General features: G+C 40.5%; 1 protein-coding gene across 2 annotated transcripts in view; it reads left to right on the top strand.

The window, feature by feature from the left end:
* Window positions 1-3,358: 3,358 nt before the first annotated feature.
* LOC105473374 (leucine rich repeat containing G protein-coupled receptor 5) overlaps window positions 3,359-14,859 on the top strand; it is a 147,861-nt gene continuing 136,360 nt past the window's right edge. Inside the window, exon 1 of one of the 2 annotated variants that reach the window (XM_011727160.3) lies at window positions 3,359-3,853. In XM_011727160.3, the coding sequence (XP_011725462.2) occupies window positions 3,642-3,853 (212 nt within the window). In that variant the 5' untranslated portion in view covers window positions 3,359-3,641. The remainder of the gene's footprint in view (window positions 3,854-14,859) is intronic. The other variant, XM_011727161.3, reaches the window with a different exon arrangement.

Raw genomic sequence — 14,859 nt, 5'->3', positions numbered from 1 at the left:
AGGTTCTTCATGAGGGCTCCACCCCTGAGGCAGACAACTGCCTGGACATCCAGGCATTTCCATATATCCTCTGAAATCTAGGTGGAAGCTCCCAAGCCTCAACTCTTGCCCTCTTCACATCCACAGGCTTATCACCAAGTGAAAGCTGCCAAGGCTCATGGTTTACACCCTCTGGAGCAGCCTGCCTCAGATATATCTGGGGCCCTTTTAGTCATGGCTAGAACCGGACTGGCTGGGATGCAGGGAGCAGTGTCTTGAGGTTGTTCAGGGCAGTAGGCCTCAGGGAAGTGGGACACCCAGACCCTGGGCCCAGCCTGCAAAATCATTCTTCCTTCCTAGGCCCAGCTTGAATTCCTCCTGAGAAAATGGGTTTTTCTTTTCTACCACTTGACAGGGCTGCAAATTTTCCAAACTTTTACACTCTGTTTTCCTTTTAAATATAAGTTTCAGTTTCAGATCATCTCTTTATTCACAAATATAAGCTTATGCTGTTAGAAGCACCCAGGTCACATGTTGAATGCTTTGCTGCTTAGAAATTTCTTCTGCCAGATATCCTAAATCACCCCTCTCAAGTTCAAAGTTCCAAGATCTCTAGGGCAGGGGCACAATGCCTACAACCTCTTTGCTAATGAATAACAAAAGTGACCTTTGCTCCAGTTCCCAATAAGTTCTTCATCTCCATCTGAGACCACTTCAGCCTGGACTTCAGTGTCCATGTCACTATCAGCATTTTGGTCACAACAATTTAACAAGTCTCTAAGAAGTTTCAAACTTTCTCTCTTCTTCCTGTCTTCTTATGAGCCCTTCAAACTGTTCCAAACTCTGCCTATTACCAAGTTCCAAAATTGCTTCCACATTTTCAGATATCTTTATAGCAATGCCCCACTCCTGGTACCAATTTTCTGTATTAGTCCATTCTCACATTACTATAAAGAACTCCCTGAGAATGGGTAATTTATAAAGAACAGAGGTTTAAATGGCTCATGGTTCCACAGGTTGTACAGGAAGCAAGGCTAGGGAGGCCTCAGGAAACTTACAATCATGGTGGAAGAAGAAGGAGAAGCAGGCATGTCTTCACATGGGAAAGCAGGAGAGAGAGAGGGCAAAGGTGGAATGCAACACATTTTTAAACAACCAGATCTCATGATAACTCACTATCAGGAGAATGGCAAGGGAGAAATCCACCCCCATGATTCAATCACCTCCCACCAGGCCCCTCCTGCAACGCTGGAGATTACAATTCGACATGAGATTTGGGCGGGGACACAGAGCCAAATCATATCACTATTGAAAGGAAAAGACATTATTACATGAAGAAAACACATGCACACGTAAGTTTATTGTGTCTCAGTTCACAATTGCAAAGATACGGAACTAACATAAGTGCCCATCAACCAGTGAGTGGATAAAGAAAATGTGGTATACAAACAGCATGGAATAGTACTCAGCCATAAAAAGGCATAAAATAAAGTCTTTTGTAGCAACTTGAAGGGAGCTGAAGGTCATTATTCTAAGTAAAGTAACTCAAGAATGGAAAACCAAATACCATATTTTCCCACTTATAAATGTGAGCCAAGCAATGAATATGCAAAAGCATACAGAGTGTTATAATGGACTTTGGAGACCCCAAAACGGGAAGGTAGGAGAAGGGTGTGGTATTAAAAACTACATATTGTGTACAACATACACTACTTGGGTGATGAGCGCACTAAAATCTCAAAATTCACCACTATATAATTCATCCATGTAACCAAAACCCACTTTTACTCCAAAAGCTATTGAAATTTTTTAAAAATCTTTAAAAAAGGAAGAAAGACACAGGGTAGGCATTCTTTAAATGTGGAAAGAGTGGCTAAGGGAAGCAAGAATAACGTGAGAATAAGCACAAAACAGCAATGAATGTGGTATACATAGGGAAAAGTGAAGGAACAGGATGCCCAGAGACGCCGGCTCTCTGTACTGACTGTGCAGAAACCAGAGGTAACTCACAATTTTCAGTGGCACTTAGCACTGTCAAGTTTTTTGTTTGTTTGTTTGTTTGTTTGTTTGTTTTTTCACTCAAGAAAGGAAGATGTTTAGACTACAGATTGTAGTCAAGAAATTAGATATTTTAGGTGAACAAACAGCGAGCTTTGGACGTAAATGAAGGAAGGCACATACACTGCACAGAGAAACAAATCTTCCCAACTCTAAAATTTAGACGTTTATATGGGAAATTTGGTTGGGCAGTCTAAGTGGAGGAAGATTTAAAAGGACTTGGAAAATCAAAAGGGTTTCCTGCCTTCATGATGCTATGAGGCATTGTGCCCCAGAGTGAAAATTGTATTTTTGTGAATTGGTGTGGCAGGCTTGGAATACACCTCTTTCAGCAACTCACTCAGGTCTGGCGAGGGCTATTTTGTACCTCACTGAGGGCTTCTCTCCAAGAAAGCCCTGAATCCTTTTCCTCCTTTCTCCTGCAGATTCACTATAGGACACTTTTTGAAGCAAGAACATGCATTTTCCCCCTGGCGCTCCGCAGCGGTTCTCAGAGCCCAGTGTCACTCACGTAGGTGGGACTGCTCTCAGTTCAGAGAATCCTTTGACACTTAAGATGAAAAGTCCCCGGACGTTAGCAAACAGCCATCTGTCTGTCTGGCATCGATTTACTAAAAGTGACTTCTAAGGTATTCTAAACCACTTTTAAAAACAATTAGTCACTTCGACTTCCTCACCCCGCAAAAGTAAGGAAGGCAGCAGTGGAGTGCTCGCGCAGGAGCTGTATTTATTTAGCGATTAGCCTAGCACTTTGATTTTAGGGCAAAAGCGAGCCAGACCGTGCGGCAGACGTAAGGATCAAAAAGGCCACCTATCATTCGCCGGGGACGCCTGCCTCCTTACCCTGATAACGTAACTATTTCTCTGCATCGAATTTCAGTTTTTGTGTTTTTGTTTTGTTTTGTTCTGTTTAATCACTCCAAGTATCTCATCCATTATTTGAAGCGGGCTCGGGGGAAACGTGCTGCATCCTCCAGTCCTTGTGCGTCCGTTTAGGTCTCTCGGAAGCAGGTCCCTCTCGACTCTCAGATCTGGGTCTCCAAGACTCATGAAGGGGTAAAGGTGGGGATCCCTTATTCGGGCGCGCGGCGCTGAGCGCTGAATCCTCCCCGCGGAGGCTCAGTGGGAGCGCCGAGAACTCGCCAGCACCGCGGGCTGCCTGCTGCCTCCCAGCCCAGGACTTGGGAAAGAAGGGAGGGGACAAGTGGAGGGAAAGTGGGGCCGGGCAGGGGGTGCCTGGGAAGCTAGGCTGCGCTGACGTCACTGGGCGCGCAATTCGGGCTGGAGCGCTTTAAAAAACGAGCGTGCAAGCAGAGATGCTGCTCCACACCGCTCAGGCCGCGAGCAGCAGCAAGGCGCACCGCCACTGTCGCCGCTGCAGCCAGGGCTGCTCCGAAGGCCGGCGTGGCGGCAACCGGCACCTCAGTCCCCGCCGCGCTTCTCCTAGCCGCCCACGCCGGCGGGGCAGGAACGCTGCGTTTGGTGCTGCAGACTCCCGCTGAGTTGCAGAAGCCCACCGAGTGGCGCCCGGCGCGCCACGGCCCGTAGCAGTCCGGTGCTGCCCTCCGCCCGCGTCCGGCTCGTGGCCCCCTACTTCGGGCACCATGGACACCTCCCGGCTCGGTGTGCTCCTGTCCTTGCCTGTGCTGCTGCAGCTGGCGGCCGGGAGCAGCTCGCCCAGGTCTGGTGCGCTGCTGCGGGGCTGCCCCACACACTGTCATTGCGAGCCAGACGGCAGGATGTTGCTCAGAGTGGACTGCTCCGACCTGGGGCTCTCGGAGCTGCCTTCCAACCTCAGCGTCTTCACCTCCTACCTGTAAGTGCTTCCCCACGTCACTCCGGGAGACAGGCTAAGAGGAGAAGGAAGATTCGTCCAAGGCGAGGCTGGAGTCTCCTCGGCGCCAGCCTGTTCTGGGGGTGGGGGCGGGGGCGGGCGAGTTTGTCAAAGGCATCCTGGCCGGGACTGTTAGGGCCCCCAGAGAAATGCACGTGTCTCGGGGAGTAGCGTGCCGGCACTTTCTGGGCCCGCAGAGAAATGGCTTCAAGCGCAACCCGGGAAAGCGCTGCTACGCCGCAGCTTCCCAGTACAGCTCTAGAAACATCGCTGGGTGAATTCCTGCAAATGCAGGCATTTGCGTGTGGAGTGGGCATTTGTGACCCAGAACCTGGTACCCAAAGGCAGGCTGCCATCTGGTTACCGTCCCAACCGCCTCTCTGCGTCTAGTCGCATTCCACGAAAAGATAGTCTGTAGAAAGTTGCCCCAAAGGAGAAACAACTTGCCCAACTCCAAAGGGTTTTTAGTCTGCATCCCTTGCACGGTGACGTGATGTAACCTTTTTCTTTTTTTCCTCTTTTCCTCCCTTTCTTCCTCCCTTCTTCCTTCCTTCCCTCCCTCCTTTCTTTTTATTTTCTTTCTTTTTTTAACGGCGTGATTAAAATGTGGCAACCACAAACCCCGATTAGAGCTGCCAGAACGTTATCTTTACCTTTGGCTGCCCGCGCCGCCCTTTGAAGTACCCGCGGCTGCTGTGTAATCTTTAACCATCTCTTCCCCCGGGGGAGGAAAGGGGAAGTGGGCTGAAGGCTGTTGGGCTGGTAAACAGCGGCTCCGACACCCAAAGGGAGACCTGAAGCTCTCTATCATCCCTGGGGTTTTCTCCCACCCCTTCTCTCCCCCACTGCAACTTCCAAAGCCCTGAGGCAGCGGCTCATAGCATAATTTTGTCTGTGGAAAACGCAGGCCCGAAGGTAACAGGTGGTTGGGTGAACGCGGTGACCCAGGAGGAACCCTATTCTCGGAGACCAAGGCGACCACTCTCCCTACCCCCGTGCAAAGCATCTGGGGCTTCATTCCTTCCAGCAGAGACCAGGATCTAGGCCACTCTGGGAAACAGGTGCTCCTTACCACAAGGTGAAACATCTAGGTTTTAGTTCCAGACACTGCAGCGAGCCCACCCCAAGCCCAGGCAATCCCAGTTTTCGGCGTCTCTGATGTACCTTGGCAGGGGAGAGCTGGGATGTTTGTGAACCAGTTCTTCCATCTGTTTAGTTGTTTTCTGGAGAGAAGAAACATGAAGAGGCTTGCACAACATTTTCCACTAGGTAGTGATTCTTTTTCTGGAGACAGTGAGGAAGAAAAAAAGTCTCTTACTTGCTTTAATATTGTCTTTAAAGAAAGGTGCCATCCTGCTAGATTTTAGGATTGGTAGATGGCAGGTCGCCTCCTCCTCTACCATGAAACTATTTTGACTGCTTTTTCTTTTTTACCTGAAAGAATGTTAAAACTATTTTCCCCACCAGGTTTCCCCTCAATTGCACTCATACATGTGGTAGTGATATTGTTCCAGGAATGGAAATCTGCTCTCCTAAATGATCATGCTCTCAGAATTCCCATTTCCTCCTCCTGAACAGCTGTCTTTACTACAAAGCAGAATACTCATCCCCAGCCTCTCTGGTTTAACTGCTGAAGTCAGTGTTGCAAGGATTCCGCGCTCTCCAATGCAGTGAATTTCTGAGACCAGTTTGGCAATTTTGCCTAGCAGTCTATAACTCTTCTTTCCCATCACGCTGAAGTTTGACTGTATGCAAGGGAGGTGTGCAGTACCCCCAAACACTTAACCTACTATTTAAATCATATATTCATTATAAAATATGTTTAAGAATACAGAAAATAAGCTTATGAATAGTTCCAGATTGCTTTCTTCTCTCACTTGAAAGAACAAACATTTGTTAGGCTTCCGTTACTAAAAGTTGGCATAAAATTCTGCTTTAAACCATTTCCCACATACCTCAAATGCATTTGACTGTGTCCTCCATGTGCTCAGGAGAACTTGCTGCCACCTACTGCCAATGTTCCCTATGTATCTATAGATAGAACCATCTATCTATATTATAGATAACCTCTTGAAGTTAAGATACTATTAGGAAATTAAGTGCCATATTATTATCATGTTATTTGATGACAGCCTGTACAGTGGCCTAAGAAGACATTTTCCCAGTGCCCTATGAAATATTAAAGTCAGAGTGTCTGTAAAAAGTGATACAGTAAATGTTAAATACTTATTTCTAATGCAACACAGTTCAAGGAATATGAGTGCTGAATATAGAAGTCAGTCCTGAAGTAAATAACCAATGTGGTGTTCTTTATGATGTGTGATTTCATAATTTGGTGTCCTTATGTACTAAAAAATGCCAGGGCCCATGGGATGCCCTTTGAGCAGGTGTTGAGGGTTTGGGGGGTTTTTTGGTTTTTTACAACCACAGGAATGCTGTGCAGACCTTAAGAGTAGATGATGCCCTGTTTTGGTTACACCTAGTATTCTCTGACCATTTCTGTCTTCACTTGTGCAGCCAAAACATAAAAGAGGAATTTTTATTTACTCATATTCAAGTAAACGAGTGTGTGTTCTACTGATTTTCTTATTTGAAAGAATAACTTCCCTTTGATGTTGAAAGGGAACATGAAGTTATAGCTCCACTCCACTGGGGCCCAGTAGAAATTAATCCTTAATGAGAAAGTTGCAGTGTACAAAGACTGATGTGGTGAAAAGCCAGAACTCCTATCTTTTATTATTTGTAAGAGGTTATCATCATTTATTTAGTCAAAATGTTATCTCCTAATCCCCCTCAAAAAAAGAGCAAGCATTTACTTTTCTTCGAACAGATTGACGATGGCAAGTTCCAGCTGTACACATTTGGCAAGTAGCTGTACACATTTACCACAATCTGATAGCCAGCTAGTCAGACTTGTAGATAAAGAAAGTTTCCTACATATCTTCATAGAATGCAAGCATTATTTATGTGCCATTTTGTCATCTTTTTTTTTCCCAGAAAAGCAAAATTTTAAGCCAGTCCAAATATTAATATTGACTCTCTTTTCTTACTGAGCTGCCTTCCACAGTAGGTCTTTAACTCGACCAGTGAACAGAGTGGAAACACTGGAAAAATCTCGATCTTCATCTCTTCTCTCCCCCTGCCCCCCAGAAAGTGGTTATGGGCTCTAATTTTACTAACAGGGGCTAACAAAGTTTATTTAGCAGAAAATAAGGAACACACCAAGGTTGAGATATAAAAGCAGACAAAGTTGTTTACAACATTTAATACATCTCTATCTACCAGTTGTGATCTGTTCTAAATAAAGTAGTTCTAGCATCTAATCTTAGTATAGGTAAGCTACTTTAATGCATCAAATGTGGACATTTTTGTTAGTAGGATCTTAAAAGTAAACTCCTCTCTGCTACTTTGATGTGTCTGTCATCTAGTTAGTGTGACATTCAGATAGAAAACTAAATCCTAATGAATATCCTAACATAATAAATATACTTTTCTTTATTGGTCCAGAACAGCTATTTTATTTTAAAAAGGAAACTGAGTTTTTCTTTGCTGTTGCTTAAAGGCATTCACATTTCATCCATAAGCAAATTTATGTTATATAAACCAAAGGAACCAAGAGAAAAGATTTTTTTTTAATTATGTAGTTTGGTTACTTTTTCATATGTAACTTTGAAACAAAATTTAATTTTACACATAACTAGTAAAACTGATGTTAATAAGAACAGAACAAAAGTCACAATTAGTTAATTAGGCACTACCTTAATATCATAAATGTGTTTTAAGTATTTAAGATGCAGTTTCAAAATGAAAGATCCTTTTTAGAATCTTCTCTGAAAATGATTTAATATAGTTCTGCTTCTCTTCTTATCTTAAATAAAAGAAAATGTACTTTAGAAATGATTACAAAAATAGTAACTCTTATAACAGCCTTAACGTTTAGATCAATTACAAACATTATACAGTTTGCTCTAAAATGTACTTTTAGAATTGTTTAAAACATAATGATGTCAGTAAATTTTCTTCATTTTAATGAAGTTCTTTCTTTTTCTCCAGGATTCCTGGGGATTTTTTCCATAATGTTTTTGTTATGGGATGAATTATTAAAACTAATTGATAATTAGCCTAAGTAATTTTTTAAAGTAGTGAGCTCATTCAAACAATTTTGTAGCATAAATTTAAAATAAATATTTTACTGAATGTATTTAACATATGCATGGCAGAGTTGGTGTGACAAGAATGAATTTTTACATATAATAAACATGATCTTCAGGTTTTTTCTGTCTTCGTTATGCATTTTCCTTGAAGTAAAGGAGTTCTGATGTGGCAACAAAAGGTAGCAATCATAAATGAGTTAGAAGATCGGAATCAAGAAATAGCCTGTGTAAATAACATCATGTTTTGATAATAGACCAGTCACACTTGGATGTGTTTAAAGAAGTTCAGAAACACAAAACTGGTCTATGATTTCTGAGAGTTAAGTATTATATCTGAACTATTTTATTGTTTTCAGTTTTCAAAATATGTATCTGTCAAAGGCATAGAAATATCAGACCAAACAACCCAATAAAGCTATCAAAATTAAAGACATTATAGAATATTTATAATTTTACAGCAAAGCATTTTTTTATATTTCTTCTATCAAATTCATGCATTTAAGTCATTTTAGCTACAAATTTAAGTATGTTTCTGAATAATCTAAATCACATGCCATAAGATAGAAATGAAAAACAGTAGTGGGTTGTCCAATGAGCAATTTTGTGAAGTAATGTTTTTGTTTGGTTCAGTTATTACGCAAATTTAGAATAAGGCTAAATGGCACATTTTCTTGTAAACACTTCCCCAATAGATACTTCTGGCAAATTGAAGTCTTCATGAGAAGACAAATTCCTTCCTATAAGATTCAACTTCCTTACTCCAGTTGCAATATTTTCCTTTATAGAGTCTCAGTTTGTAGTAGAGAGATGAATCAGACTGGCACTAAAGCCACAACTGGTATATTACATATAAAGCAAAATGAGCTGAATATCTAGTCCTGTTGCTATTTTTTATGTATCTTGGTGGAATTTCACTTGTTAAATCTGCCCATGAGTTCTAGCCCACTACAACTCTTTTATTCCCAGATCTGTCAGCTTTAATCCACGCTTTTATTTAACCATTGTAAATAACCAACTATATGCCCAGTTTCACCTGTGGATCTCTATCTATGACAAAAGGAGACATTTCACAGTCTATAATGTGGAATTTTTGATTAAATTCTCATAATTCAAAATTGATTTTGTTCTCCATAAGCTATATGGTGGGAAGCAGGTCCGTTCTTAAAATCTGTGGCATTTTTCTGTTAAATGGATTAAGCCCAATGGGAATGCCTGGCTTGAAATTGGAAGGGAGAAAAACATTAGTCATTTGATTTCAAGAAATGGAATAATATATCTAGTGGTAATGCTAAAAGGCTCTCAACAGGGCATTAGCATTAGTGGAAAACTATTTAAAAGATGTTTCCTAAGCAGAAGTGCTTCTGTATACCCTCAAGTATTACTTCTCTTTTTAATGTTTAAGTCTGGAATTGGAGACGCTGAGATTTACTTGGAGAGTATGCAAAGGAACCAACTCCTGACCTGACCATATAAACAACTTCCTGAAAGTCAGATGGAATAACACCCCAGGGTTTCATGATAGGCTCTCTCCTTCAGGGTTTATTCTTCTTATTTGGCAGTGAGCTCCTCCAGGGTAGGACATTTTCCATTTTATATCCCAAGCGCCCATTCCAATGCCTGGCTCTTAAGGGAGTTCAGTAAATACCGGTAATGTTGAATTGAGTAGAATTGGCTGAACCAGCTGCTGAAATCCCAGTGGCTAATAGGAGTCAGAGAAAGACAGGTGAGAACTACTAGTCCGCAAGTACAAATAACACAAGGCCGCTGGCCACAATTACTGTCCAGCCCCATTTGAAATACAGCTGAATTGTGTTCAGTTTAAATGATGCAATGAGTTGTTTATTTTAACACATGCCAAGATTTACATGTAGAAATTACTTTATTTTTTTAATAGCAATAGTCATAATAACTGATAGTTGTATTGTGTTTCCTAAGTATCTGGCACTAAATACTTTACTGAGTCATAGACCCCACAAAGGTACTACATGCTTTGCTCAGTCAATGTCCTTCTTGTGGTGGGGCAACTTGTGACAACTTAGGAGTGATAATAGTACCTCTTAATAGGTAAGCTTACTGTAAGCTTATTTCAAGTATTTCCATTGCTCAAAATATTTTTGGACTTCCTTTGAAGTTATCTTCAGGGCCAATTTACAGCAACCCAAGAAAACCAGCTTTCCAATTTATACTTATGCCTTGTAATCATTTTAATTGGTGCTGAAATATTTCAGCCCATTTTTCTTTTCAGGAACACAATGTATGAAGCCCTAATACCAGAAATATTTTTTCAGGGAATTCCAGAGCAAAATGCAGTTTTCAATTTTCCAATAATGTTAGCATTACGTTACATAGTTTAGGGCCAATATTATAAGTTTAGTAGACATAATTTTATATATCCATTTTCTTACTACCACAGAAACAATTTTTCTTGTCTCCAAATCAGAGATAAGTTGTGGTAGCTGCCAGAGTATTGTGAAGAGTGATCAATAGATTAGTAACCACCTAGGCAAGAATGAAACTTTTTTCCTATAACCAGATCTATGTATCAAATGAAGTAGCTGCATTCTTTGGAACTATTTCTCAGTTCAAATGGACATGAACTTTCTTAACAGACAAATTCTATTTGAGCTTGTATTCACCTTTAAAATGGATGAAATGAGATAAATTGTTGTCTCAAAGGTATCATAATGTTATTCATTTGATTCAGAATAGAAAATTGTTTCAAAGTTTTATCAAATTCCCCAACATATTTTTAAACTATGCATGGTTTAACCATTAGACAATTAGTGATACAGATTTATGTGTCAATTAGAAATCTGGATAAGTCATAGAAAAGTTCCCTCCTTCAAACAATGAAAAACCTTTTCGGAACTATGCATCTAATTTCCTCAGTCCTTTAATTCAGCTTATTAACCTGATATACATTAATCATTTATTGCATTACAAAGTCAACAGAAAAAACAGTACTGATGTTTAGAAAAATTAGGATATGTTTGGGGTACAGTATCTAGAATGTTTTAAAATAGTACTCTCATACTCCAGCTTTTTACTGACTTAATAATTTAAAATTATTCAACAATCTCTAATTTTCAAATATCCTATTTTTTATATATGCACATTTTCCACATACTTGTTTTATCCTTCTTGCCTTCAGAAGGAGTGTTTGCTTCTTCTTCAAACAAGGATTGTGATGGCCAAGGGGGAAGAAAGTGTCTCATGCACACACTAATACACACACCAACAAGAAACAATTCCCTTTGTGCACTTGCTTGGCAGAAATGATACAAACGTTGGCAGGGCATAGCCGTGGAGGGCCGACCCTTTACAAGGGAGAGACTGTGGAACTGGCTGCTTGAAGGCACCTTCAGTTCAGTTCAGAAACTGAAATGCAGAAGACAATCGTCCTGGCAAAGGGAGCCCAACTCCAGCTGAGAACGCGTGCATGGAGCTGACCTCCCTCCTCAGCCTGCCAGGCGAGATTAAGCTTTCCTCAAGTGGTTCCTTGTTAGCCCGTCCTTTTTTCCATGTTGCTCATCTTTCACAACTAGAAGCCAAGTGTTTCAAACTGTTCCTCAATGTGCAGCCAAATTCCTTTATTTCCCCCTTCCTCCTCCTTGTCTCCCTCACACACACAAACACACACACACACACACACACACACACACACACAACTGTGGTGACTAAGCTTACATGCGTGCCTTCTTTTCAAAGCCTACACTGAGAAAATAACCTTAGAATTTTTAAGTTTCACTAAAACACTGGTAAATACTTTTGTTCTCCTTTTTTCTTGAAACCTTGATTAAGTGGAGCAGAGACCTCTACAAAAGATGTCGATTTGTAAAAATAACCTTTCTTTGATCAAAAAAGCCACAAAAGTGTACTTCTCAGGAAAGTAGAAAACCACACATGATCTCAAGTGGAAAAAATATAAAGAATTTGCTGAATTTTTAACCTTAGTACATAACAAGGATATTATTTTAAAGTTGGTTGGTTAATGTGGGCTGTGTTAGAACTTTCAATGTGTTGTGTTTGGGTTTATGCAATGTTATTTTAATGAGTTTATTGGTTCGATGCACAAAACACCACATGGTGCTTGAAGGTTTTAGGTTATAAATTTTCTCATGAGGCACTTACTTGAAGGAACTCTGTTACATAATCAATTGGTCTTTAAATCTATCAGCACAAAATATAACCTTTCAGTTTTTTACATATGTGGTGATTATTATTTGATTATGAAAACCAAATAAAAATTTCCATAGAAGATGTTATATTCCTTAATGAACTATTTTGTATATATATTGACGTTTTCACAATAAACATTTATTTCACAGTATTTGTTGAGTGAATCTACAAAGTGAATTTGGAGTCTTCTAGTAAAGACGGAGAATAAAGAATCTTCCTCTTTGTCTTTGTACTTTCTGTCCTGAAGGGACCCTTAGCAGACATGCCTGCATTTGGCAATAAGCCTACTCTATCATTGTTACAGTGTTAACTGTACCATAGAGAAAAGCCTAGAAAAACAATGGCAAGAGAGGTAGAAGGGCTAACGGAAGAAATTTGCTACCCAAGGGACAGTGCTGACAGAACTCAAAGACTGTGAGTTACTGGACTCCACTAGACACCTGTTCCCAGGGGATACACTTCTCCTGTGTCTCTCTTTACCTTTCTTCATCCCTCGCTTCAAGATAGTATCAGAGAACTGAAAGGATGCCTTGTCCTTATCTCAGACACTTTCCCCACCAAGGGCTTCAAACTAGAAGATGAAGGGAAGTTTAGAAAGAAGAGTCCTTGTGATTTAAGTATCAATTCCAGTCACCAAAATTGGGGAATCTGATTTTAACTTGGAAAAGCTACATTACTGTTCCTATGGTGGAAGATCTTAGCTCATGCACAGTCCCTATTCTTCAGCAGCTGTTGTTCTCTGGGACTCAGTGCAATATAGTACAGGAGGAAGTTCAAGATCTTTTTTTATTGAGTCTTCAAGCTCGGGTAGCAAAAGGAAATCCTAGTTAAACCAGATTCTCCCATGTTGTGAGCATATCTTATTTGAAGATCTCAAAAGGTTTAGCAGCATGATTAACTGACAGCAAGTGTCCACCTTCCACCTTCCAGCTGCTGGCCTTGTAGGAAAACATCTACTTCCCCAGAGTCTTATAGTCATAAGTGTTAGGTAGATATGTTCTGGTCCTGAATGACTACTACATAGTAACTTGAAACCCTCTTTGCCTTAGCTGTAGGAACATCTCAGAATATACTTAATTGTATATTGTGAAGGAAAGCAAATTTGGGGAGATTTATGTTAATTATAATAAACCTAATTTAGAGTTTGAACTAATACCTAACTACATTTAGAGTAAGTTCTACTGTGAAGAACTAAAAGGATAATCTTTTATCCACAAATTACCAGAATGACTAAGCTGTATATCTAAGATCACATTACACAATGCAAGACTGAAATTTAATCGTGATTGCTAGAACATTACCCGAATTGCCCAAATAAACAGAATTAAAATCACTTAGATGGGTTACAAAGGATTTCAGTGAGTCAAAAGCCATGGCTACCCAGGGAATTTAGAATGGAAAGAACCTTGGAATTTACCTAATCCAACGTCTTTATTTCACAGATGATGAAATTTGTGTTCATAAGGGGTTAATGACATTCCAAAAATCACACAGCTAGCAAAGACAGAATTACACTCCAGATCTCCTGAAAACCCTGGCCCAGTACTACTTCTTGGTCACCTTTATATTTCAATGTCAAATACTCCAATGAACTCAAAAACTCCCAGTTACTTTTTCCAGATGTTGCCAAATATCCTGTTGTTCACACATATTATGTATGTCCATATCTAGATGTGTACCTGAATTTTAACAGTATCATCTTATTTTGGTCCATTGTAAATACAGATGCAGTATCTCCATATCACCTAAAAATCTGCAGAGCAAAAAGGAACACTCAGATTTAGCTTGAAAAATAATTAAGCATAATTAATCCCCCAAATGTCTGTTCATAGTTGTCATTTACTTCTTTTTTCTGTTTTTGGTAAAGATGGGAGTATGGCTATGTTGCCCAGGCTGGTCTCGAACTCTTGGCCTCAAGTAATTATCCACCTCAGCCTTCCAAAGTGTTGGGATTATAGGCAGTAGCCACCAGGTCCAGCCTCTGTTCATAGTAGTTAAATCTCTGATTATTGTAATTAAAATTTCATTTATGACCTTAATTTTATCAAATTTTGGTTGCCTTAATGTCCCTTGTAACTGTTCTCTTTCTCTTCTAGCAGTGAAATTGCACTAGTCCAGGGTCTACTCACTTTTTTCCTGGATAACTGTAGCAGTTTCCTGTCATGGTCTACATAGACCCCCAACACACACACACACACTCCCTACTATCTTGCTAGTCTCTTCAAGATGCACCTCTGGTCATGTCTTACCTATATTCAATCCTTCAATGGTGTCCTGTGATTTCATAACAACTTTTAACACCTCAGTTTAGCCCACAAACTCAACTTTTTTTTGCCTCATCCCTAACCTGCAACCCCTGCTGCCAATTCCCCCTCGCTAGCTCCCTGTTAAAAGAAAAACCTTAGACAAATTAAACTTAACAGAGTTTAATTGAGCAAAGAACAAATTGGGCAGCCCCCAAACCAGAATAGGTTCAGAGAGAATCTGGCGCTGCCATGTGGTTTGAAGAAGATTTATGGACAGAAGAGGGAAAGTGAAGAACAGTGAATGGAAGTGAGGTGCAGAAACAGATGGATTGATTACAGCTTGGTGTTGGCCTTATTTGAACAGAGATTGAATAATTAGCCATCTTTGATTGAACAAAACTTGGTGCTT

Source organism: Macaca nemestrina, chromosome 10 (genome assembly GCF_043159975.1).
Source record: "Macaca nemestrina isolate mMacNem1 chromosome 10, mMacNem.hap1, whole genome shotgun sequence".
In the NCBI taxonomy this organism is placed as follows: Eukaryota; Metazoa; Chordata; class Mammalia; order Primates; family Cercopithecidae; genus Macaca; species Macaca nemestrina.
This window is presented reverse-complemented; position numbering and strand designations above follow the sequence as displayed.